Below are 22,669 nucleotides of genomic sequence, written 5' to 3' on the forward strand. Positions count from 1 at the left end.
TTGGCGTTACGCTCAAGTTCGACACAGAAGTTGTTCAACAAATGAGCAGAAACGACTGAGCTGCCTTGCCAGGGGAATGAACGCACCCACACCCCAACATTCGAGGATGGATTCATCAAGACTGCAAACTCGCTCTTCGGCTCAGTAATAATTTTCTTACAACTCTATTTAAAAAAAAAAAAAAAGCTGGAGGGGCGCCTGGGTGGTTCAGTCAGTTAAGCGTCCGACTTCACCTCAGGTCACGATCCCACATGAGTTTGTGAGTTCGAGCCCCACATCGGGCTCTGTGCTGCCAGCTCAGAGCCTGCTTTGGCTTCTATGTCTCCCTCTTTCTCTGAGCCTTCCCCACTCTCTCTCTCTCAAAAATAAATAAACGTTAAAAATTTTTAGAAAGAAACTGGAGGGGCACCTGGGTGGCTCAGCCGGTGAAGCCTCTGACTCTTGATCTCGGCTCAAGTCATGATGATTTCACCAGTTTGAGCGTTCGAGCCCCACATCAGGCTCTGTGCTGACAGTGTGGAGCCTGCTTGGGATTCTCTCTCCCTCTTTCTCTGCCCCTCCCCCACTTGCGCACACACACACACACACACACACACACACACTCTCTCTCTCTCTCTCAAAATAAATAAACTTTAAAAAATGTTTTAAAAACTGGAGATATTAAGATATGGATGAAAATTTCTATTCAGGGATGCAGCACGGGGGGCAGGGTAGGGGGTCTGATGGTAATAACAAAATAATGGGCCAAAGCAGAATAGGTTCATGGCTGAACAGCCACAGCCACGGGAAAGACATCCTCAAATCATTTTTCAGTGTTTTTAGGGAATAGATATTCACGTGGGAGAATGGCCACGATGTACCGTTAAGTGGCAAGGACTCGAAACCAACCGAACTGGCACGATCCAGGACGGTTGCGGGCACGCGCACACGTGTCCGGAGAAATCCGGGGCTAGGAAATTATCAAGACTTTAGCCGTGGTGTATCTCTGCTGTTTGTTTTTCTACGAGCTACCTTTCTATGTCCTCCCAGCGCCCTGCAACAATCACGACTGTTCCTCGAAGCAGGGGAGTGGAAAGGCCACAAGCATTCTGGGCCTGTGCGGTGTCTCCCGGTCCCGATCGCCCCCCACCCCCGGCGGAGCCCGCGCCCCTACCAGGACCAGGGCGATGCAGTCCTCTCCGGTGGGCGCTGAGACACAGGTCACGTTCCCGAGGCTCGCGCGACTCCACTGCTGGCACTTGCGCTCCTCCTCTCTGCCCACCGCGCACCAAGCGACGCGCACGCGCCTCTCCGCCACTTTTGCAGCCGCTGCGCACAGAGACACGCAGGGACCCAGCGGTCGTGGGGCCCGGAGCCTGGCGGGGACACCCAGGCGCCGCCCACCGCCCGGAAGCCCTGCGCTCGCTGCCCCCTGCCGCTCTCCCCCTCCACTCTCAGGGGCCCAACCCCTTTGCCAGGCGCGTAACCCCGGGCCTCCTATTTCGGTTCCTTTGGAGGCTTCCCTGGCTTCTAACCCACCCTTCAAGCCTTAGTGCGGTGACTTGCCTAGTATCGGGGTCCCACGGGATTAAAGCTCCAGGACACAGACAGCGGCAGCCCCAAGAGATGGCCTAGGGGACTGACCTCCCCTCAGTCAGGCACCACCATTAACTGCATCGCAGTGTCCTCGCTCAGGCTGACTCCATCTCAGCCCCCCAGGAGAGGAGGAGCCATGGCTGAGCTGGCCCCCTGTGGTACCCCGGCCAAGTCCAGGGCCCCAGTCCAGAGCTGCGTTCACCAGGCCTCCAGATTCATCCCAGGAGGGGCCCTGGCTCTCTCGGTTCATGTGCGTGGTTCTTACTTCATAGGGAGGCAAGTTGATTGTTCTGTCCGGGCCGGGGAGCCGGGGACATACAACCACATTAACTGGGTGTCTGTCACATTAGTCCGGAGACTCTCCCGCCTGTTAAAATGCCCTGGCTTGCTTCACAGCACACTGGCATCTGCCTCGAATGGACAAGGGCCGCTCCAGAGCAGAGCTCTGCTGCCGGAGAAGGGAGAGTACTTTCTGGAAGGCCTGCCCCTTGGCTTAGCACCCCCCACCAGCCTGCCCGCAGGGCCTGCCCGGGCCTCACTCACTTTCCCTCAGGCCCTGGATGGCAGTGACGTAGTTGAAGCCAAGGTACAGCCCAGAATCGACCTTCGAGGGGACCCTCAAAAACCCAAGGGCAGAGTCTTTGAACAGCAGGTCCTTCTCATCCTTAGGGGAGCCAAAGAGCTGGAACGCAGGTGACTTGCCTTTTCCAAACTTTTTCTAATTAAGGAAAAATGGAATTACAGCGTCAGTGGGAAATAGACAGGAAAGAAAAGCACAATGTTGAACCACGGCGCCCGGAGCTTGGGGATGATTCTGAGCGTTGGGGACCTTGGTTCACTTCCTCGTGTGGAGGGACTGGCCCCGTGGCTCATTCAGCTGTGGCTTCAAAAGTCGCGAGGGCCCAGGCACCTTAGAGTCCTGAGAATACTGCCTCATCGTCCCCCTGTTGTTGCTCCAGCCCCTGAGACACCGTTCATCAGTAATGCTGGAGAGACCTCTATTGTTTCTGCTGTCCAGATTCCATTGAATCTGTTAGCCTTTGTGCAGAGAGCCTGCAGAAAGACTTGTGGAGCGGCAGGACATTCGGGAAGGAAGCTCCCCACGGCAAATCCAGGCAGGTGGGGAGGGCCTCGGGAGCGGAGGGGGGGTGGGGGGTGGGAGAGGGGTGGAGGAGGTGGACACCTGCGCCTTGTTGAGAAGCTCCCAGATCAAGTCCTCCTGGCCGTCCACACTTCGGGCCACAACAGCGTGAGAAGGGATCCGGGCCAGGTGACACTCCTTGAACGCGTCCACTGGCTTCCGAGTGTTGTTTAAGCAGAGCAGCTCGTACTTGTCCTGGTCGGCCTTGTCTGGCAGGCTCTCTGGAGGAAAGGTGGAGGTGGAGGGGAGCCCGGATGAGCCCACTGTAGGCATTAACCGTGAGCTGGAGCTCCTTTTCTCCCACATCGTGAGCTAGAGGAGACATCATAGGTACTCTACAAAACTGGGCGAGGGGTGGGGGGGTCAGAAAGGCAGTGGATTGCTCCGGAACACTCAAAAAAAGTAAAGATAGTAACCAGAAAACCTTGGGGGCTAGCCCAGTGTTCCTCTGGATCATACAGGCTGCTCTGGGATTGTTGCACCTTCTGCCTGGCCAGCCAAGGAGGCTGAACCAGACCCCATCTGTTTCCATGGCAACCCCTCCTGGAAAAGGGTCCCAGGGTAGAGGCAATCCCAGCGCACCAGCCAGGGGGCGCTGCCGTACCCACCTCTCTAGAAAGAATAAAAAGTTACAAACATTTTTAAGGCAGGATGTACAGTTGAATCACTTCCCAACATGAGGTGTTACCAAAAGAAGGGGAAAGTCTGTTTTTATGAGTGAGTTCGGCCCAATTTGGAACTGCCAATGTAGCTCATATATGAGCATGTATAGTGACAATATGTAAAGTGACAGGAACCTGCCCAAGTCCTTTTGGGAGATTAGTACAACCTTGAGCTCAAAATCAGAGAGAGCAGTACAGGAGAGAAGAATTACAGGCCTATTTTCCTTATGAGCATACGTGCAAAAATCTCATATACATTAGCTAACTCAACCTAACAGAGTATTTTAAAAATAGATCAGGGTTAAGGTTTATCAGCTTATTTCATTAACAAAGAACGGTCAATCATCTAAAAAGCCAGAATACTCCACGTCATTAATAAGCACCATGAGATAATCTTAACAGATGCAGAAAAAGCAGGTGTGTGTTCAACATCTAGTTGTGGTTGGGTTTTTTGTTTGTTTGTTTCAGGAAACTAGTAATATGGAGAATTTGGTAAAGTTCTTGAACTTGAGAAATGCCTTTCATCAAAATGGCTGCAGCAAAATCATACTAACAGGAGAAAATGTAAGCATTCGCTTCAAAATCAGGAACAAAGCAAAAATGTCAGCTGTCATATTGCCAACACAGTGCCGGACGCAACTGACAAAAGAAACGAGATGGAACCAACCACCGGAAGGAAGAAGGCAAACTCTATTTAAAGATGATGTGATTGGGGCGCCTGGGTGGCGCAGTCGGTTAAGTGTCCGACTTCAGCCAGGTCACGATCTCGCGGGATCTCGTGGTCCGTGAGTTCGAGCCCTGCGTCGGGCTCTGGGCTGATGGCTCAGAGCCTGGAGCCTGTTTCCGATTCTGTGTCTCTCTCTCTCTCTGCCCCTCCCCCATTCATGCTCTGTCTCTCTCTGTCCCAAAAATAAATAAACGCTGAAAAAAAAATTAAAAAAAAAAAAAGATGATGTGATCCACGGGGGTGCCTGGGTGGCTCCATCTGTCGAGCGTCTGACTCTTGACTTCCGCTCAGGTCATGATCTCAATGGTTGTGAGACTGAGCTCTCCGCTGGGTGTGGAGGCTGCTTGGGATTCTCTCTCTCGCTCCCCCTGTGCCCTCCCCCCCCCCCCGCCTCAAAAAGTAAAAATAAAAAAATAAAGATGATGTGGTCATCTACATAGAAAAGCCAACAAAACCAAGGAAGAAGGAATAAAACCAATAACGGTATCCAGCAGGGTAGAACTTCCAAAACCAAGTATTATCCTCATTAGCAACAACCAAGCAGAAGCTAATAGAATATCAGACTGTAATGGCCATCCAAACCATGAAAGAGCTAGTAACTAACCTCGCACAGTAAGACCAACAAAGAGAAACTTTGTAAGTTCCGTTAAAGGACATAGAAGAGGTGTGATCAAAGGAGGAAGATTCATCGTGATCAGGGATTGGACAACTTAACCTTAAGTATAGTTCCCCACGGACCAATTTAAACTCAAAACAATTCTAATTAAAATTAAAGGATGACGTTTTTAGAAAGCCAGCAAAAGAATTCTACACTTTTCGTTGAACGAGATTTGAAAACGAACAGCCAAGTGTAGGGTGGGATCTCTCTCCACCAACCCACGTTGGGCTCTGCACTCCCATCGCAGAGCCTGCTTGGGATTCTCTCCCTCTCTTTCTGCCCCTCCCCTGCTCGCTCTCTGTCTCTTTCAATTTTAGTATATGTGCTGCCGAAGCGAGCACTCTCTCTGTCTCTTTCAAAATAAATAAACTAAAGAAAGAAGGCCTCTCCTTGAGTCAACATCATGAAGAAACAGGCATTAAACTCAATAGGAAACTAGTCAAGATTAGAAAATGACTAGCAAATATATTGAGATGATCAATGTAAGCCTATCTCCGGAGGTCTCGGGTCAGCGGGGTGGGTCTGTCTCTGGTGGTCCTGGTAAGCATGTGTTCAGCCCGTGCACACCCAGCAGGGTGCATCAGCATGTGGTATTTCAGGAATCTTCTGCACAACAGTAAGAGGACACACAGGAGAACGTGAGTCATGGAGCTGTTTGTGGTAGAGGGAAAGGCAAGGTGACCTAGGGTGACAGATAAGTAGAACCCGATGAGCATTCCTCAGCTGTCAGAAACACTGAACTAGACATACAACACAGATAAATCTCCAAAACAAGACGCCGGATGGAAAATCCTGGCAGCAGCATGGCTTCTAATGCCGAAACTTTTGTGGTCTCAGAACCCAAAAACCTGTGTCGGGGACAGAGGCGGGGGTGTCTCTGAGGAAAAGAAACGTAGTGGGTATTGGGGGATTTAGAGAAAACTGATGGCTTAAAACGGGAAATAAGGGGCACCTGGGGGGCTCAGTCGGTTAAGCATCGGACTCTTGGTTTCGGTTCAGGTGATGATCTAGGTTTCGTAGGTTCGAGCCCCACTTCGGGCTCTGCTCTGGCATCGTGGAGCCTGCTTGGGATTCTCTCTCTCTCCCTCTCTCTGCCCCCCCCCCATGCTGTCTCCATCTCTCAAAATAAATAAATAAACTTTTTAAAAAATGATAAAATAGGGCGCGTGGGTGGCTCAGTTGGTTTAGCGTCCAACTTTAGCTCGGGTCATGATCTCATGGTTTGTGGGTCCGAGCCCTTCGTCAGGCTCTGTGCTGACCGCTCAGACCCTGGAACCTGCTTGGGATTCTGTGTCTCCCTCTCTCTCTCTCTGCCCCTCCCCCGCTCATGCTCTGTCTCTCTCTCTCTCAAAAACAAATAGACGGTAAAACATTTTTGTAAATAAAAGTAAAACATATCAAAAGGAAATAATAAAAGTAAAACATATCAATAAATAAATAAATAAATAAATAAATAAAAGTAAAACATATCAAAAGGAAATAATATCAAACAAGAAGCCTGCCCCGTAGAGAACCTTGATAATAGCGTGCCAAGAAGTGAAGAGTCCAATTTGCTCAATGCTCAGAATTATGGGAAAATAAAACCAAAGGAGGCTGTACCCTAGCTCTCCTCCCACTTCTTACCAAACACTGTAGTGTGCCTGACAAAAGCCACATCTCCACCTCCTTCATGCAGACACCTGTGAAATGAGAAAGTCGCAGAAGGGTCAGCACAGAGCCGGCTGTCCCCAGCTTCTTCCTCAGGCCTCCCAGGGGAGCAGGGCCCCGGGCTCCCCTCCTCTGAGGCTTTGGAGCACACCTGTCTGGGAAGGCGGCCACCTCCAGATAGATTGTGAGGAAAGACGGCTTAGGGGCTGGCCAGAGCCCCCCACCTCCTGCGTTAGGGCCTGAAAGGGCAAAACGGGTCTTTCTATATAAAAGGATCTGAAGCCTCTATATGCCTGAGTATGTGGTCCTTTCTCCCAGCACCGAGTGGGGAAATGTGCTGCGGCCAAGCGGGGAGGCCTCCGTCTGCAAAAATGCCTGAGCTCAGGAGGCAGATGTGGGGAGAGAAGCAGCATCAGCCTCAGCACGGGGCATGGGGGGGCAGGGGGTGCAGGGGGCAGTTGGGCAGAGCTCGCTCTCTCCCGGCTGGAGGAGGAGAAGCCCGCGCGGGGCAGACCACATCAGCCTGGACGCTCCAGCTGTCCTTCTGGGAGCGAGGGACTGGTTGTCTCACGACAAGACTCCTTCAGTCCCTCTGTGGCTAGGGAGAGGGCGGAAGTCAGCAGGGAAACACAGGACATCCCAGCGCAAACAAAGCCACAGCCTCGTCTGTGGGGACAAGGAATGACCCCTGTCGGGGTGACGGCTCACGAGGCTGGGGTGAGGTAAGGGGCCCATAGAGGGGGATCTGGGGGGGAGGGGGCTGGAGGGGCACGTGCACTGGGCAAAGCCAGTGCCCTCTTTGACCTCAGGAGAACGACACCTGGTCTGCGGTCCCTGCCGGCAGGCTGAGCTGTGACTGGGGCCAGAGAAAAGGCCTCTCGGCCTGAGGACACAGGGTGCTCAGGCCACTGGGGAGAAGAGGGCCTTCTCACTCACTTGAAGGCACCGGCGTAGCCAAAGTATGGTTCCTGGGAGGAGCAGGCACATTTGTTCTCCCCTGTCCCCGCACACAGGCTACACAGGTTGGGGTACTTTTTCCCATCCGCGCAGGGCACACAGCTGGCAGAGAAGAAGTTGGCCGCAGCTGTTGAACACAGAGAAATAGGCCACAGGGTGTGAGCCAGTCCGGCCGCAGCTCATCACATCTCCCAGGGACGCTGGCACGAACTGGGGAGGGGCGGGGGGCGGGGGGAAGCGGGTGGAGACAGAGCCCCTTCCTCCACCCCTGCGGGACAGCCTCTTACGTGAGGCTGGGCGCTCAGAGCCGCACCTTGGCCGACAGCAGACTCAGCTGCCGCCTCCCAAAGGGCCGCTGGTGCGGTGGGCCCACTGGGGTTCATCCCACGTTTACAAAGTGGCCTGCGCGTGCAACCAGCGTGGAGACCCCCTCCCCCCGCCCAGAGACTGCCCACAGTCCTCCAGTCATCTTACCCTTCTCAAGGGGCTCGGGCGGCCCTGGCCAGTTTAAGAATGGACGAAGCAACCCCATAGGGATGTTCCATCCGGCGGACCTGCCAAGGCCTGTGTGGCAGGACTTCCTGCCTTGTAGCTGGTTCAGCTGGAAGTTGGTTCCATTCTTTGCTATGGCCACAGCATAATAGTGGGTTTGTGGCTCTGCAAAGGGACAGAGAGAATTGAAAGCTCTTAGCCCAGACCAGAGGGAGAAAAACAGCCCAACGTGACCTTGCCCTGGTGGAAAAGGAAGCCATATGCTAGCTTTTCCTGGGACCTGCTCTGTTTCCCCAGGAAGCACACACGCATCCTCCCCCAGCGGGTCAGCATCGGGTCCAAAGAGCCCAGGGACTCAGTTCCCTGCAAGTGGGATGCCGTCCGTGAGCCCACCTCTAGATCTCATCCACTCTGCACAGAGCCCGGGGCCAAGGCCAAGGCCACCCCAGCTTCCGGGTCTCCAGGGAGAACTCACCCGCTTGGGTCCCATAGACCTCAGCCGCTACAGGTCGCAGTTTATTGGGGTCCAGGCCTGCCTCGAACACCAGACCACCATCAAGGGTCACAGCATCTGCCTCATTCGCCTGAAAGCAAAGAAGCCAGGCCAGCTTCAGGAGAGAGCCCACCCCAACCCAGGCAACTGGATTTCAGGAGGTCAGAAAGATCTAGAAGGATCTTCAAAAGGGTCTCCTTTGGGGCATACTCACTCATGTTCGCTTGGTGGCACGAGTCAAAGTTCCCTCTTTTGAGGGCAATAGCTTTAACTACAGACGTTGGCATATTGTCTCTTTCTTATAAGCGTCCCCGCCTGTATCGTCTCATCCTTCCTGCCCTTCACAGTCATTTATAGTTACAGTTGTTTATTCTAGGGGCACCAGGGTGGCCCAGTCGGTTGAGTGTCCAACTCTTGATTTTGGCTCAGGTCATGATCAGAGTCATGGGATCGAGCCCCATATCAGGCTCCAAGCTGAACGTGGAGACTGCTTGGGATTCTCTCTCTCTCCTCTCCTCTCCGCCCCTCTCCCTTGCTCATGCTCTCTCTCTCTCTCTCTCTCTCTCTCTCTCACATAAATAAATACAAGTAATAATAAATGAAGTTGTTTATTCTAGATGCTTTCTCTAGAAAGCCCTATATTGATTTAAGTTCTTTTTTATTGAATAGAAAATAAAACTATTCCGCTATCTTAAAATTATCATAATAAATCATGTTCATCCTTTTTAGCGTATTACTTCTCATATGTTTCCATATGTCTTATATTTGCAATCTGGTACAGATAATATGTTGTGGGCTGCTTTCTTCTTCTAAAATGGCATGCATTTTCATACTTCTGCAGGGCCTTTATTGACTTCATAATATTTTATCATAATGTGGTTGTTCCATAGTTTGTCAAATAACCCCTCAGATGTTCAGCACTTTCTTTTTGCTATGAAATCTATGCTCTCATGGGTAGCTTTGTCCTCGTAGAATTTTTTCCTTCCGATGGCCTGTCACCTTGGGGTAGGCAACTAAGCATGGACTCACTCAGACAGTGACCTTGTTTATCTTCGTGGCCCTGGCTGTTCTTGTTATTCTACTTTCCAGAAGATTTGTAATGCCAATTTGGAAGGCCACCAACCACGAAGACCAGTTTCACTATAAAATCACCAGCAAGGTAGGCTTTCGTTTTATTTATAAAATCACCAGCAAGGTAGGATTCGTTTTACTGCCATTACTTTAGAAAATGCAAGTTCCGGGGCGCCTGGGTGGCTGAGTCCGTTAAGCGTTCAACTCAGTTTCGGCTCAGGTCATGATTTCACAGTTCAGGTGTTTGAGTCCCATGTTGGGCTCTGCAGCTGGCAGCGTGGAGCCTGCTTGGGATTCTCTCTCTCTCTCTCTCTCTCTCTCTCTCTCCCCCTCTGCCCCTTCCCTGCTCGTGCTCCTCTCTGCCTCTGTCTCTCAAAATAAATAAGTAAACAATAAAAAAAAGAAAAAAAATTGTGTTGCAACCACAGTTTCCCCACATGCGGTGTCTCCGCTTTAGAATGTTAGTATCTGCTTTCCAAATAGTCTTGTGTCTTATGAGGAAGGAGCACTCGCAACCCATCGGTGCCCGGGAAGAAAAGCAGAAGAAGGGGGAAATACATTTTTTACTTTATTCCCTTCCCTTCCCTTCCATTCAATTTGGTTCCAACCAACACATGGTACTGACTTACCTTGATGGCCTGGATACATTCTTGGCGAGAGTTTTTCCTTGTGCAGAGGACATTGGGGCCACCCACTTCTCTCATATTCTGTTGGAATTTGGTGCATTTTGCTTCCTCTGCTTGTGATATGGTGCACCACCGAACACTTCTCCCAGGGGTGCCCAGACACAGTCCTGGGAGAAAGAGTAAGGGCTCAACCACTGCCCATGGGAGAGGCCACCTCACCCCCTGCCAGACTTATCCAGACTCCTTCATCTCTCTGCTCCTCCTCCTTCTGCCCCATTCGGCCACTAAGTCAGGCCGGTCTCCTCAAGTGGAAGTGTCTTGACTGTCTAACAAGCCTTCTCTGCCCGCCAGAGGGCTCTGATTCTCCGCAAATTCAAGGAGACAGTCAGAGACTCTGGGTTATCTTCCTTCCTGTAACTGACACATTTCCTACCTCTAAGAACTGGTGATGCTCCTTTGCCTCAGTTGGTGGAGCTTTGTCCCGCTTGAAGCTGGGAGGTAGGCAGGAAAGGGATTCTTGCTCCTGTTTTGTTAATGTGGAATCTGGCTTTTGAGGAGGCTGAGGGACTGACGGCTCAACAGTGGCAAAATCTAGCCAAGAATCCAGGTGTCCCTAGACGGTTGTAACTGCAAGAACCGCCCCCCGCTGATGCCGAGGCAACTTAACCGCACCCGACTCCTTGTCAGTAGCTATACCGAGTGGTGTACCAAATGGGTCAATGTGCCCGAGTTACCACCATTCGCCTCTGTATCAGAAAGACTGGCTCTCCTACCTTGCTGATAGGATCGATGCAAGTAGGAAGGAGCCTGGACCAGATTTGCTCACAGCTCTTAACCAACACATGGTTGCCTGATAAATGGCATCTATGAAAAACTTACAGTTTTTCACCATTAAATTAAAATGGTGAAAGACTGAAGGCTTGCCCCCGGAAGATCAGGTCTCCACTGTCAGGTTTCCTGTTCAACAAAATACTGGAGATTCTAGCCACAATAATAAGAAAATGCAATAGAAGTCATCCAGACCAGAAAGGAAGGAGTAAAACTGTCTTTATTTGCAGATGACGCGATCCTCTAGAAAATCCTAAGGAGTGCACAGAACGAATACATAAATATAACAAGGTCACAGGATTCAAGATCAATATACAAAGAGCAATTATATTTTTGCAGATAAGACTTGGATGCTCCAAAAATAAAATTAAGAAAATAATTCTATTCGCAATAACATCAAAAAGAGTTAAATACTTAGGGAAATATTTAACCAAAAAATACAAAACTTACGCTGAAAATTAAAACTTTGCTGAGAGAAATTAAAGATCTAAATAAATGGAGAAACATTTATGTGCACGCTTTATGAATTCAATATTGTTAGGATGGTAATTCTCCTTAAACTGAGATAGAGAATCAACACAAACCCTATCACAATCCCAGCAGGCTGGGAGGAGGGGGAGGTTTGCAAAAGTTGACAAGCAGATTCTATAATTTACATAAGATAAATAAATTGATGCAAAATAGCCAAAATAATTCTGTATAATTTATATTTATAATTTATTTTTGTATAATTTATATATAATAGTCAAACAATTTTGAAAAAGAACAAACCTTGAGAAATTTTACTTCCTAATTTCAAAACATACTATAAAGCCAAAGTTATCAAAAGGGCGTGATATTAGCATAAAGACAGACATATAGATCAATGAAATAGAATGCTTATATGTACATTCAGTTGATTTTAGACAAAGGCACTAAGGCAATTCATTGGCAGAAGGGCAGTCTGTTAACAAAGGGTCCTAGCAGAACACATATCCACATACAAAAACGATTAACTTAGAGCCCTACCTCACACCATACACAGAAATTAACTCAAAGTGGATCATAGAATTTAGTATAAGAGATAAAACAATTAAACTTTTAGAAGGAAACACAGGGAAAAACTTTGCAAGCTTGGGATGGGCAAAGTTTAATCAGCCATGACACCAACAGCGCAGTCCATAAATGAAAAAACTTGATAAAGTGACCTCTCAAAATCCAAAACTTCTGTGCTTCAAAAGTCAGTTAAGAAAATACAAACACAGAGGTGCCTGGGGCGGGGCTCAGTCAGTTGAAGCCACTTTGGGAAACAAATTGGCAGCTTCTCAAAATGTTAAACATTTTGACCCAGGAATTCCACTTCTAGATATGTACCCAAAAGAAATAAAAGCATATGTCTGCATAAAGACTCATGTATGAATATTCACAGCAGCATTATTCAGGAAAGCCAAAAAGGGGAAACAGCCTGAAAGTCCAGCCATGGGTGAATGGCTAGACAAAGTGCGGTGCATGCACACAACAAACAGAGTATGATTTGGCAGTAAAAAGGAAAGAACTAGCAGTATGCACTACAACATGAATGAGCCTCATTCACACTAAATGGAAGAAACCAGACACACGACACCACCTGCTGTATGACTCCGCTTGTATGTGAAAGGTCCTAAAAGGCAGACTGATGAAACAGAACGTAACTAGCGGTTGGCCGGATGCTGGGGCGGGAACGGAGAGTAACTCTAAATGGACATGAAGAATCTTATCAGCGGGGCGGAAATGTACTAAAAAGATTTCACAGTGATGGTTGTGCCTCTTGGTAAAATTCCTAAAAATCATTGAATTGTACACTCGAAGTAGGTGAATCTTATGATATGTAAAATATAGCTCGATAAAGCTATCTCTCTCTCTCTCCCTCTCTCTCTCTCTCACACACACACACATGCACACACGTGATTGCAAAAGCCCCTTTCCCACTTGGATATGGTTTAGAGTGGAACATTCAGCCCTCTGCTACCTCCTGTTCATGAACCATCCCCTGCGCAGTCAGACCCGCCAAGGTATTTGAGGCTCCCTGGGAGGGTGAGGGGAGGAGGGCAGCGGCTCCCAGGCTGAGTCAGCGGGGGCTCAGGGGCATATGCTGCCACACTCCTTCCCCACTGACCGTCGTCCCAGGAAATCCCAAAGGATGTAATCGATCCCGAGGCCCTCAGGGAACTGTCCTGCCATAAAAATATTAACCTGGTCCTATCCGGCCACTCGTGACCCAGTAGCATTTCCTGGAAGTCTGTATACACAGCACTGTGTCTCATGTAAGCAGATGGGACAAGATCTCCCCTCCCATCTGGAGAGGAAAAAAAAGTCAAAAAAGAGGAAGCTAAGGATGATGAATGCTCTAGAAGAGACAAATGCCAGACCAGAAGTGAGCTCCTGGGGACCAGGAATGACGGTGGTGGCGTTCCTGGAGGCGAGAACCATGGATCCATGTGCACAGCTAATGCTGCAAGCATTTCACATCTTCTCTGGACATCGGATCTCCCAACTCTCTGAGTTCTGCTAATATCATTTCCAGGTGAGAAAATCGTGTCTTTAGCTAGTTACGTGGCTTGCCCGAGGTCCCACAGCTAATAAGCACTGGGTCTAGGATTTGAATCTACGCAGTCAGACAAAACCCCCCCTGTTCTTACCACAAGGCTAGCCAGTCTATTTAGGCTGGCTAGGTTAGAAGCGGGCTGCAGTGGAGATGGGGCTAGTAAAGGACTTGGGGCCAGAGCGTGGAAAGCCCTCCAAGCTGGTCAGAGGAGGTCTGGTTCCAGAGGGAGTAGAGCTCGCTCATGAAGAGAGTAGAGATAAGGGCTCTGCCTAGAATGGGGGAGGGAGTGGACTGAAAGCCGGGAACCAAGCAGAAAAGCACTGGGAATGGAGAAGGGGCAGGAATAGGGAGCTGGTGTCACAAATTAGCTCGGTGATGGATGGGATCTGGGGGTGAAGAGGGAGAGCCAAACAGAAGGGCATGCTTCAAGGTGGGGGGAGGGCACGAACAGCAGCAGGAATGGGGAACCCACGGGTAGAGCTCATTTCTCCCTTGGCTGAACTAGAAGACTAAAGGACCACCGAGGGGTTTTCCAAGATCCACAGTCCCAGCCCCCCAAACACCAGGGGCCCCAACTGCACCACAAGCTCATCCCCCCCCCCGCAAGAGCTCTCACCAGCCGGCTCTGAAGCCACAGATCCCCCCCTCAAGATGATATGTTCCCCAAAGCAGGTGTAGGGCTGGCCCCTCCTGTATCCCCAACCTAGCATCTGAACTATCTGCCCCTCAGACGCTGCCCCCATGAGCCTGGATGGAAACTTCTTGAAAGTAGGCATCCTGTGATTGCTTCCATGCAGACATGCGGTGTTCTGACCTCAAAGGGCAGGGGCTGGGATGGAGCTACCCTTCTCGGCCCAGCCAGCCTCTGCCAGCCAGCACAGCCATGGGGGCAGGGCAGGAATCCCCCAGGGCAGGTGACAGGGTTTCAGTGACACTTTAGGATGCTAGCCACCATTCTATTGACTGTAGGACTTAAACTGCAGATTCAGCAGGGGGGAGGGGGTGAAGGGAGGGGGCGAGGCAACCAAAGATTCAAGTGAAAGTGGAACCCAAGGGTGCAACTCTGAGCCAGGATCTGTGGCTGCGACCTGTGACCACATCCAGGAAAGCAAGGTTTCCTGCTTCTCGATCTCTCCCAAGCAGCCCCAACCCTGTGCTGTGCTACCCAGCAAGCCCCAGGTCAGGGGGCAGAAGGGAAGTTGGCCTTGGCAGACCCGATCCTGCCTCAGAGAAGACAGGGATGACAATACCATAGGAAGGAACTTGGAGAAGGGGACCAGAGGTGGGACAGAGATGGCTTCACAGTCCCTAGGTTTGGGGGCATAAGGTCACTGTGCGCTCTATTAGTCTTTTCCACCCAGGGAGCGCCCAGCTCAGAGGAGGCTGACCTGGGCTGGCAGGGGCCTGGGAATTGGGAGACACCTGTCCTTCGCCCCTGACCCTCCACTTACTGCCCAGGCACTCATGCCCCTCACAGCCCCGCCCCTCCACTGCCGGAAGCCCCGCCCTCACACATTTACATCACTAATGTCTACGACTGGTGAGTGCCCTCTGTACACCCCCAGAAATTGTTTCAAATAATTCTAGTCTGGGCACATTGAAAACCAGAAATCAGGGCGAGGGGGGTGCCCCTGGGTGGCTCAGTCAGTTAAGCATCAGACTCTTGATTTCGGCTCAGGTGATGATCTCACGTTTTGTGAGTTCGAGCCCTCCGTCAGGACCCATGCTGGCAGTGCGGAGCCTCCTTGGGATTCCCTCTCCCTCTCTCTCTCTCTCTCTCTCTGCCTCTCTCTCTTCTCTGCCCCTCCCCCTCTCGTGCGCTCACTCTTTCTCTTTCAAAATAAATAAATAAATAAGCTTTAAAAAGAGAACAGAAATCAATCATCTTTCTCTCAGACCCTCTGACAGTCTGTGCCACCAGCGCTGCCCTTCCGGGGTGGGAAGCCTGTGCACCTTGGCCCACCGTTGAGCAGCGGGCAGCCGGCCTCCACCTCACAACTGTGTGGGCAGGTGGCCGGACTCGTTTTTTTAACTGAAAAAAACTGGGGCTCTGTCTTGCCCATGTCGCACAGCCCTGCCGGCGCTGGCTTCTGACTCCCGTCTCCTGTGTGTCTTGGGCAAGTCGCTCATGCTCTCTGGGTCTCATTTTCCTCCCATGCAAAAAGCCTGCAACAGTCCTATGGCTACCAGAGGTCCTGCTGGGACGCAATGGAACAGGGTCCCAGAAGGCTCTTTGGGACGCTTTGCGCAGCTCTGGGAACTCCCGGATCCGCCTGGAGGAGCTCGGCTCTGGCTCCTCCCCAGGCAGGTGGGCGGGGCCCGGCCCCAAGACCCCCCAGCACCCCCACACCCCCGCAGCTTCCCACGCCCGCAGGCTCTGGGCGCCCACCCGGCGGGGCGCAGGGACAGAGGGGCACCGATCCCGCGGGGTGCAGGGACACAGGAGCCCATCTCGTGCGATGCGGGGACTCGGGCGCCCAACCCCGCGGGGCGCGGGGACACGGGCGCCCAACCCCGCGGGGCGCGGGGACACGGGCGCCCAACCCCGCGGGGCGCGGGGACACGGGCGCCCATCTCGCGGGTTATGGCGACCGCGGCGCCCACCCGGCGGGCGCACCCCCAAAGTCCCTGCACTCACCAAGGGCCCCAAGGAACAGCAGCGCAGGAAAGACTAGCTTCATTCTGGGTTCGGGAGGCGACCAGCGAACGAAGGCTCTGCCACCTGAGCAGTCTCTGCACCCCTTTATCCAGGGCTGGGTGACTTCACGGGGTGTGGCCCGCCCTGTGGCCCAATCGGCACCCCCTGCCCTCCCCCGCTCAACCCCCAACTAGTTCCTCAAGGCCAAGTTGGGGGGGGGGGGCGGTGAGGGGGAACAGTGGCGGGTGGGGAGAAGGACCAGTGAGTGCCAAGCCGCTCAGAAAACCCAGCCTACAGCCCCTGCGCCGCTGGTCCCGCCCGCTTACTGGGGTGGTCTTTCCCTCTGTCAATCTGCAAGCCCCTGGGGAGTCGCGGCCCCTGAGTCTGGTCCTTCCTCTGGTCTCAGCGCCTCCTAGACGGTTGGACACGGAACCGGGATCCTAAGGGGAATATCTGTGATCATCTGTGATCAGAACTGTGGGACTCGCCTTGCCTTTAGCAGATGGGTCTAAAGCGCCGGGGGAGCCGGTCAAGGCAGGGGGACCCCGCCCCCCTCCCCGGCACCCCGGCCAGCAGCCAGCCCACAACTCTGCAGAGGACCCAGCTGCCTGGGGTCAGCGGCCTGGGACAGCTAGCCGAGGTGACAGACGCTGCCCAGAGTCCGACCCCAGCTGCCCACCGGGTCTCTCCTGGCCCCACGGAAAACACAGTACAGCTCCCAGAAACCAGAGCCAACGGTCTCAGAGGAAGTGACCGCCACCCACTGCCCACCGGCTGTCCCCTTGGCCCCTCATTTGCCAGTGAGAAGGCTGTCCTAACTCTTGTTTTATTTTTGTTTTGTTTTGTGGCAGCATGAGGTGGGAGATGGGCACCTCATTTTTTATTTTATTTTTATTTTTATTTTTTTCGCTTAAATCCAAGTTAGTTAACATATAAGGCAGTAATGGTTTCAGGAGTAGAATTTAGTGATTCATCACTTACATACAACACCCAGTGTCCATCACAAGTACCCTCCTTAATACCCATCACCCATTTCACCCATTCCCCACCCACCCCTTCTCCAGCAACCCTGAGTTTGTTCTCTGCATTTAAGAGTCTCTTATGGTTTGCCTCCCTCTCTGTTTTCATCTTATTCTTCCTTCCCTTCTCCTATGTTCACCTGCTTTGTTTCTTAAATTCGACGGATGAGTGAAATCATGCATTTGTCTTTCTCTGACTGACTTATTTCCCTTAGCATAATACAATCTAGTTCCGTCCACGTTGTTGCAAATGGCAGGATTTCATTCTTTTGGATCGCTGAGTAGTATTCTATCACATATGGATACCGCATCTTTATCCATTCATCCGTCGATGGACATTTGGGCCCTTTCCATAGTTGGCTATTGTGGGAACCTCGTTTTGATAAATCCCCCTTTTTGTCCTCATACACCAGCGGACCGTATTTCAGGAAGATGTTTTTAAAGTCTAAAGCTAGGATTCTGCTGAGAATGTATCTTGGAAAAATACACCCCCATGATGCACAGCGGCTCACATACAAGGGTCTCCAGGGCAGCACTGTGTGTCATTAGCCAAATGGAAGAGAATTAAACGTCCGTGCCTGGCGGGGGGGGGGGGGGGGGGGGGGGGGTGTCACCAAGTGTGGGTGCCACGCACGCCGTGGGACACGCCTGCAGCCTCAGAAAGTTCGGGCCATCCTGTACGTATTCATGTGAACTCGGCGCCCAGAGATATGAAGTGAAGAAGGCAGCAGGAGGGAGGGAGATCAGAGGCACCCGGACATTGGCTCTTGCCAGGTCCATCTTGCCGATACATTAGTCTGGAATCTGCTCATCCGGGGAAGTTGCTTTGGGCTGTTTGCTTCCGTGGTGCACCAAGGATTTCCTGGAGCCGCCGGGCAGTAGCTAGGGAGGCAGCACTGTGTAGGGTGGGGGTACAGCAGGTTCTCGGCCACGAAGGAGCAGACCTGGCCCGAATCCGTGAGACCCTCAAGGAACCCGCGGGCCCCCTCTGCCCCAGGTGTGGAGCCTGGCCAGGCACAGAGTAAGGTCTGATCGGGCACCCTGCTGCCCGGACACGAGAGTGGGGACTGGGGTTCAGCCCTAGAAGCAACACCTGGGTTTGGGGGTGACAGATCCAGGATCTCCTATGGTTTGGAAACATAGTGTCACAACCTTGAAAGTTGCTTTCATCAATAATTGCAATAAGCCATTTCAAAATTGGTGAAGAAACACGCAATTGACTAATTCTCGAGAGTGCCGAAGCATCTTTGTGCCTCAGTCAACAACTCGGCTCTGCCTTTCCATGATTATAGAAGAATGAAGAAATGTCACATCCCACGTGTCTGTCCCTGAGTGCAAATGCTAAAAAAAGGTGGATTGTGAGATGAGGGGCCCCTAGACCCTCTTATGTCTGCTACAGCATTGGCAGGGACACAGAGAACCTGCAGCCACGACCAGCAGGCTGAGTTTCAGGGATGCCCTCGAGGCAGGACTGGGATCCATTAGGCCACAGGGCAGACTGTTTGATGCTGTGCCTGCAGGGAATGGCCCAGCCCCAGGCCAGGCATGTGCTCAGCTGCACACACGCAGAGCAGGGCTCCATCCACAGAGGAAGCTGGTATAAGGGAGGGATCTGCCCAAAAGACGACGAGGTTCAACTGATGTATTATCAGCATTCATTCATGCATGTCAGAACTGGTGAGTTCCAGGAGGGACACGGAGAAGAGGGGGCTGTCCTTGCCCTCAGGAGCCCACAGCACAGTCAAGGAGCGGGGGCCAGGCACAGGCACCTGGGAAAAGGCCAGGCAGCATAAACAAAGTGAGGGTGGGGACCACCTGGGTGGCTCAGCGGGTTGAGCGTCCGACCCCGGCTCAGGTCATGATCTCGTGGTTCATGAGTTCAAGCCCCCCATCAGGCTCTGTGCTGACAGCTCGGAGCCCGGAACCTGCTTTGGATTCTGTGTTTCCCTCTCCCTCTGCCCCGCCCCCCCCCCCCCTCGCTCGCACTCTGTCTCTCTAAAATAAATAAGCATTTTTTTTTAATCTTAAAAAAAAAAAAAAAAGGTGAGGATGGCAGGAAAAATGACCGACCAGTTCCCGTCACGAGGGTTCCAGAAGAGTTCAAGGAAGAACATTTGACCCGGGTACCTGGAGAAAGGACAGCATTTCTGTAAGGAGAATATTCAGGTGGAGGAAACAGCCGAGTAAAGGCTCGGGAGCGTGGGCACGCCGTGACCAATTAGCTGAGCGTGAGGAACAACGGAAAAATACTCGGGGCTTTCTGGCCGGGAACTCTTCTCGCAAGAAGGATTAACAAAGTCACCTCCTCTATCCTGAGCGCCACACCACGTGTTTGTCTGCCTCTGAACCACTCCTCTCACAGGACCTGTAGGTACCGAAATTCAGTGCGTCTGAAACGAAACTCATCCACCCCCTCCAGCCCGGTGTCTTCTCTCGGATTTCCTACCACCCTCCACCAAGCCCTCCAAACAGAGAGCCTCAGAGTGGTCCTCAAATCCTCTGACGAGCTAGCCCTGTATGTGTGATGGGCAGCTGATGATCAATACTGGTTGAATGAATGAGTGAATGAATGGGGAGGAAGGCCAGGAAGTGGGTGAAGGATCCTGTTGGCAATGTGTCGAGTCTGAAAGACAGCGAGGCCCAGAGCTGGCTATGCCAGGGCCTCCCCAGAGCCAGTGTGCATGGAGTCATTAATTTGCCTGTTTGCCCGGCGTTGAAGAGCGGGGCCAGATCATGCACAGCCTGCAGGGAAGCAGGGGACGGGTTTCCCAATGCTGAGACGGTGGCATGGCGTGAATATAAGGAGTGCGAAGCCAGGTGGCTATGGTACAAACCGCTGGGCGGTGGCAGGAGCTGGTGTTTGGCAGGCAGGCGAGGGAAGTCAGCTAACTTCTCCCGCATCCTGGCTTCCTCTCCACCCCTGAAATTCACACGGGGACCCTTGGCCAGGACAAGGACTGGCACAAGGTAAGCCCTTCCCCACAGGCAGGCCGTAAGCCCCACACCTTGCCCTCTATGGAGTCCTCTAGCTTCAAACCCAAGAGGAGCTCTGGAAAGAACCCCCGATCTGGGCAGAACCCACTCTAGATAGAATAGACGAGAGAAAAGGAGTTCTTGAGATAGCTACTCACCCGGGGGCTCCAGCCTGGCCAACAGGAGAGACCCCAGACCAGGGATCCTGCCCCTGCCGATGTGTGAGGTTACCGGCTGCGCAGAGAGCCACCTGTTAAATATTTAGGAATTTCGTGGCGGGTTGTTGGACCATCGGCAGCTTGAAATCATTCATGGTGGGAGGATTTACACCACGGAAACTAGCAAACGCTATGCATCAGGGCCTTTTTCCCTCCTGGAGAGCCAGTTCACAGCACATCACTGCCTGGGTCTGTCCCTGTTTGGAGGCATGCAGTGCCCACGTTAGCGTGGGTATCTGGGGCTGGGGTGCCATCCCAGGAGAGAGACAAGATGATAACCCAAACCCTGAGTCTCCCCTGAGGCCCACAACCAATCCGTCACCCCCAAGGGCCCAGAACTCCCTGAGAGCTCAGGATGCAGAAGCCGAGATCCGGGGATACCCCTAGCTCTTGATCTCGGCAAGAAGGAAAACCCACAGGTCCTGAGCCCCTTCTGTGGAGCAGAGGCGCTATCCAGATGCTTCTGCACATCGGCCGGGGCTTTCGGTCCTCATCGAAGCACCGTGACCTGCCTCATTAGGCCTGCTTTCCAAACGGGGCGGAATCAGGCAAGGCAACTCGCTCACGGTCACCCAGTTGGTCAGATCTAGAAATCCGCCACGGACCCCTGACCCTTATCCAGTGACCCTCTATTGCTATCGACCCTTCCTTTGCTGACCCCCCTGAAGGGAGAGCAGAAAGTGAGCAAAACTGAGGATGAGGTGGACAGAGAACCCCCTGCTCGTTGGCCAGTGTGATGGTCATGATTTCCAGAACAAGGCCCAAACGTTCGGCCCCAAGGCGGCCCCCTGCATGTAGCCGAAGGCCCTGGAGAGTCTTCAGGTGTGTCGGTGCGCCGGTGGGGGCTGCTATGGGGAGAGAAGCTGAGCTGAAGGGTGGCGGGCAGGAAAATGGTGGCTTTATTAACTAATATGTCTTGTTGCCAAACCTTGCCTAATTTACAGAGAACCCACAGAGACAAAGAGCTTCTGTCTCCTTGGACAGCACTCTTCCTCCTTCTCCTCCTCACCTACCTCCCCTCGTAATCAGGACCCTCCCTTCCTGGGACCCTCCCTGCCCCTCTGGACCCTCCCTTCACAGGGCCAGCACCCCACAGACCTCCTGAGTGCCACTGCACCGTTCTGCCCGATGGCCCAAGGGGCAGTGGAAATTGGCTTTTCCACTTGCAGATTTCCATTCTCCCGGCCAGAATAGAACCCCATGTCCCTGGCAGAAATCCCAACTCCACGAACACCTAATCACCGTATCCACGGAAATGAGAATGAGCAGCAGGCCAGGCCCAGGGAAAGTCTTCCTGGAAAGTGCCAGCCAAGGGCAGCCTGGAAGGTGGCAGGGGCTGGCCCAGCGTCAACCATGCAAATTTCTTCCCAGCAGGAATGAGGTCCCTCCCAGAGAAAGCCCCGGGGAAGGAAGCACCTGAGCCTGAGGCCACCGCAGCCGCCTGTCCCAGGGAGCCGCATTCTGGCGGGAAGGAGAAGGAGCTTGAGCGGGCTCCCGGAGGAGCCAGGAGCCACTGTGGGTCTCCATCCTGCTGGGCAAGGCCGGCGCTGCTCCTCCCCAGCTCCCCGAGGCCGGGGGTGGCCAGCCCCAGCTGTTCCAAGTAGACGTCTCTTCCGCACCCCCCCCCCCCCATTCACTGCCTCACCGGGCGGCCTCTCGGGCCAGCGGGCACAGGGACACATGATTAGAATCATGGGAGAACCAGCTCCACTCTAAATAGCCACCTGGACCCGTGCTAGTCTCGTAACCTGTCTAAGCCTCAGTTTCCCCACGGGTCAAAGAGGCATAAACATGATACCCACCTCATGAAGTGGGCAGAGTTAAAATCTGGTGCTTGAGATGCTTACGAGATGCTCAGCAGACACTCACGAGCCCCCGATGAGTGGGCTTTGGCTGGGCACGGGCATCCGGGGGGAGCAGGCGGGCAGAGGGAGGTGGCCCCCGGAGCGGAGACCAGGGCAGAGTTATTTTTCCTACATGCCCCTCCTTCTGACAGAGCACGTGGCTGCCCTCAGCTGCCCGCATTTTCTCCAGTGTGGGTCTTACCCCGCCCTCCTCTCCAGCTTCTTCTCCGCACCCCTGTCTGATCCCGGCCTCTTCCCCTCTCCTCCCTGACGACCCCGGCTGAGCCTCCTTCTGTCGCGGTGCTTGGTAGCACTGACCCACCTGCCTGTACCTGCCCCCGGATGCCGAGCTCTGGGAGGAAAGGGCTGCAGCGGACCCATCTCTGGATCCTCAAGGACAAAGGTCCACTCATGGCCTGGCTCAGAGGAGAGCCTCGTGGTGGGGGGGGGGGGGACCGTTCAGTGGGTGAGTGTGAAGAGAGGCAGGTGGAGAGGCCAAAATCCCCACCCCCAAATCCTTCGATTACAAGTCTGACA

At 52.8% G+C, this 22,669-nt stretch overlaps 1 protein-coding gene across 1 annotated transcript in view; it reads right to left on the minus strand.

Annotated features, from left to right (window-relative positions):
• LTF (lactotransferrin) overlaps window positions 1-16,186 on the minus strand; it is a 31,969-nt gene extending 15,783 nt beyond the window's left edge. Inside the window, exons 1-9 of the mRNA XM_045492646.1 lie at window positions 16,079-16,186; window positions 10,053-10,216; window positions 8,335-8,443; window positions 7,842-8,024; window positions 7,347-7,494; window positions 6,387-6,442; window positions 2,759-2,937; window positions 2,119-2,293; window positions 1,154-1,308 (exon numbers count right to left, since the gene is read on the minus strand). Coding sequence (XP_045348602.1) covers window positions 1,154-1,308; window positions 2,119-2,293; window positions 2,759-2,937; window positions 6,387-6,442; window positions 7,347-7,494; window positions 7,842-8,024; window positions 8,335-8,443; window positions 10,053-10,216; window positions 16,079-16,121 — 1,212 coding nt within the window. The 5' untranslated portion in view covers window positions 16,122-16,186. The remainder of the gene's footprint in view (window positions 1-1,153; window positions 1,309-2,118; window positions 2,294-2,758; window positions 2,938-6,386; window positions 6,443-7,346; window positions 7,495-7,841; window positions 8,025-8,334; window positions 8,444-10,052; window positions 10,217-16,078) is intronic.
• Window positions 16,187-22,669: the final 6,483 nt, after the last annotated feature.

Source organism: Leopardus geoffroyi, chromosome A2 (assembly GCF_018350155.1).
Source record: "Leopardus geoffroyi isolate Oge1 chromosome A2, O.geoffroyi_Oge1_pat1.0, whole genome shotgun sequence".
Classification (NCBI taxonomy): domain Eukaryota; kingdom Metazoa; phylum Chordata; class Mammalia; order Carnivora; family Felidae; genus Leopardus; species Leopardus geoffroyi.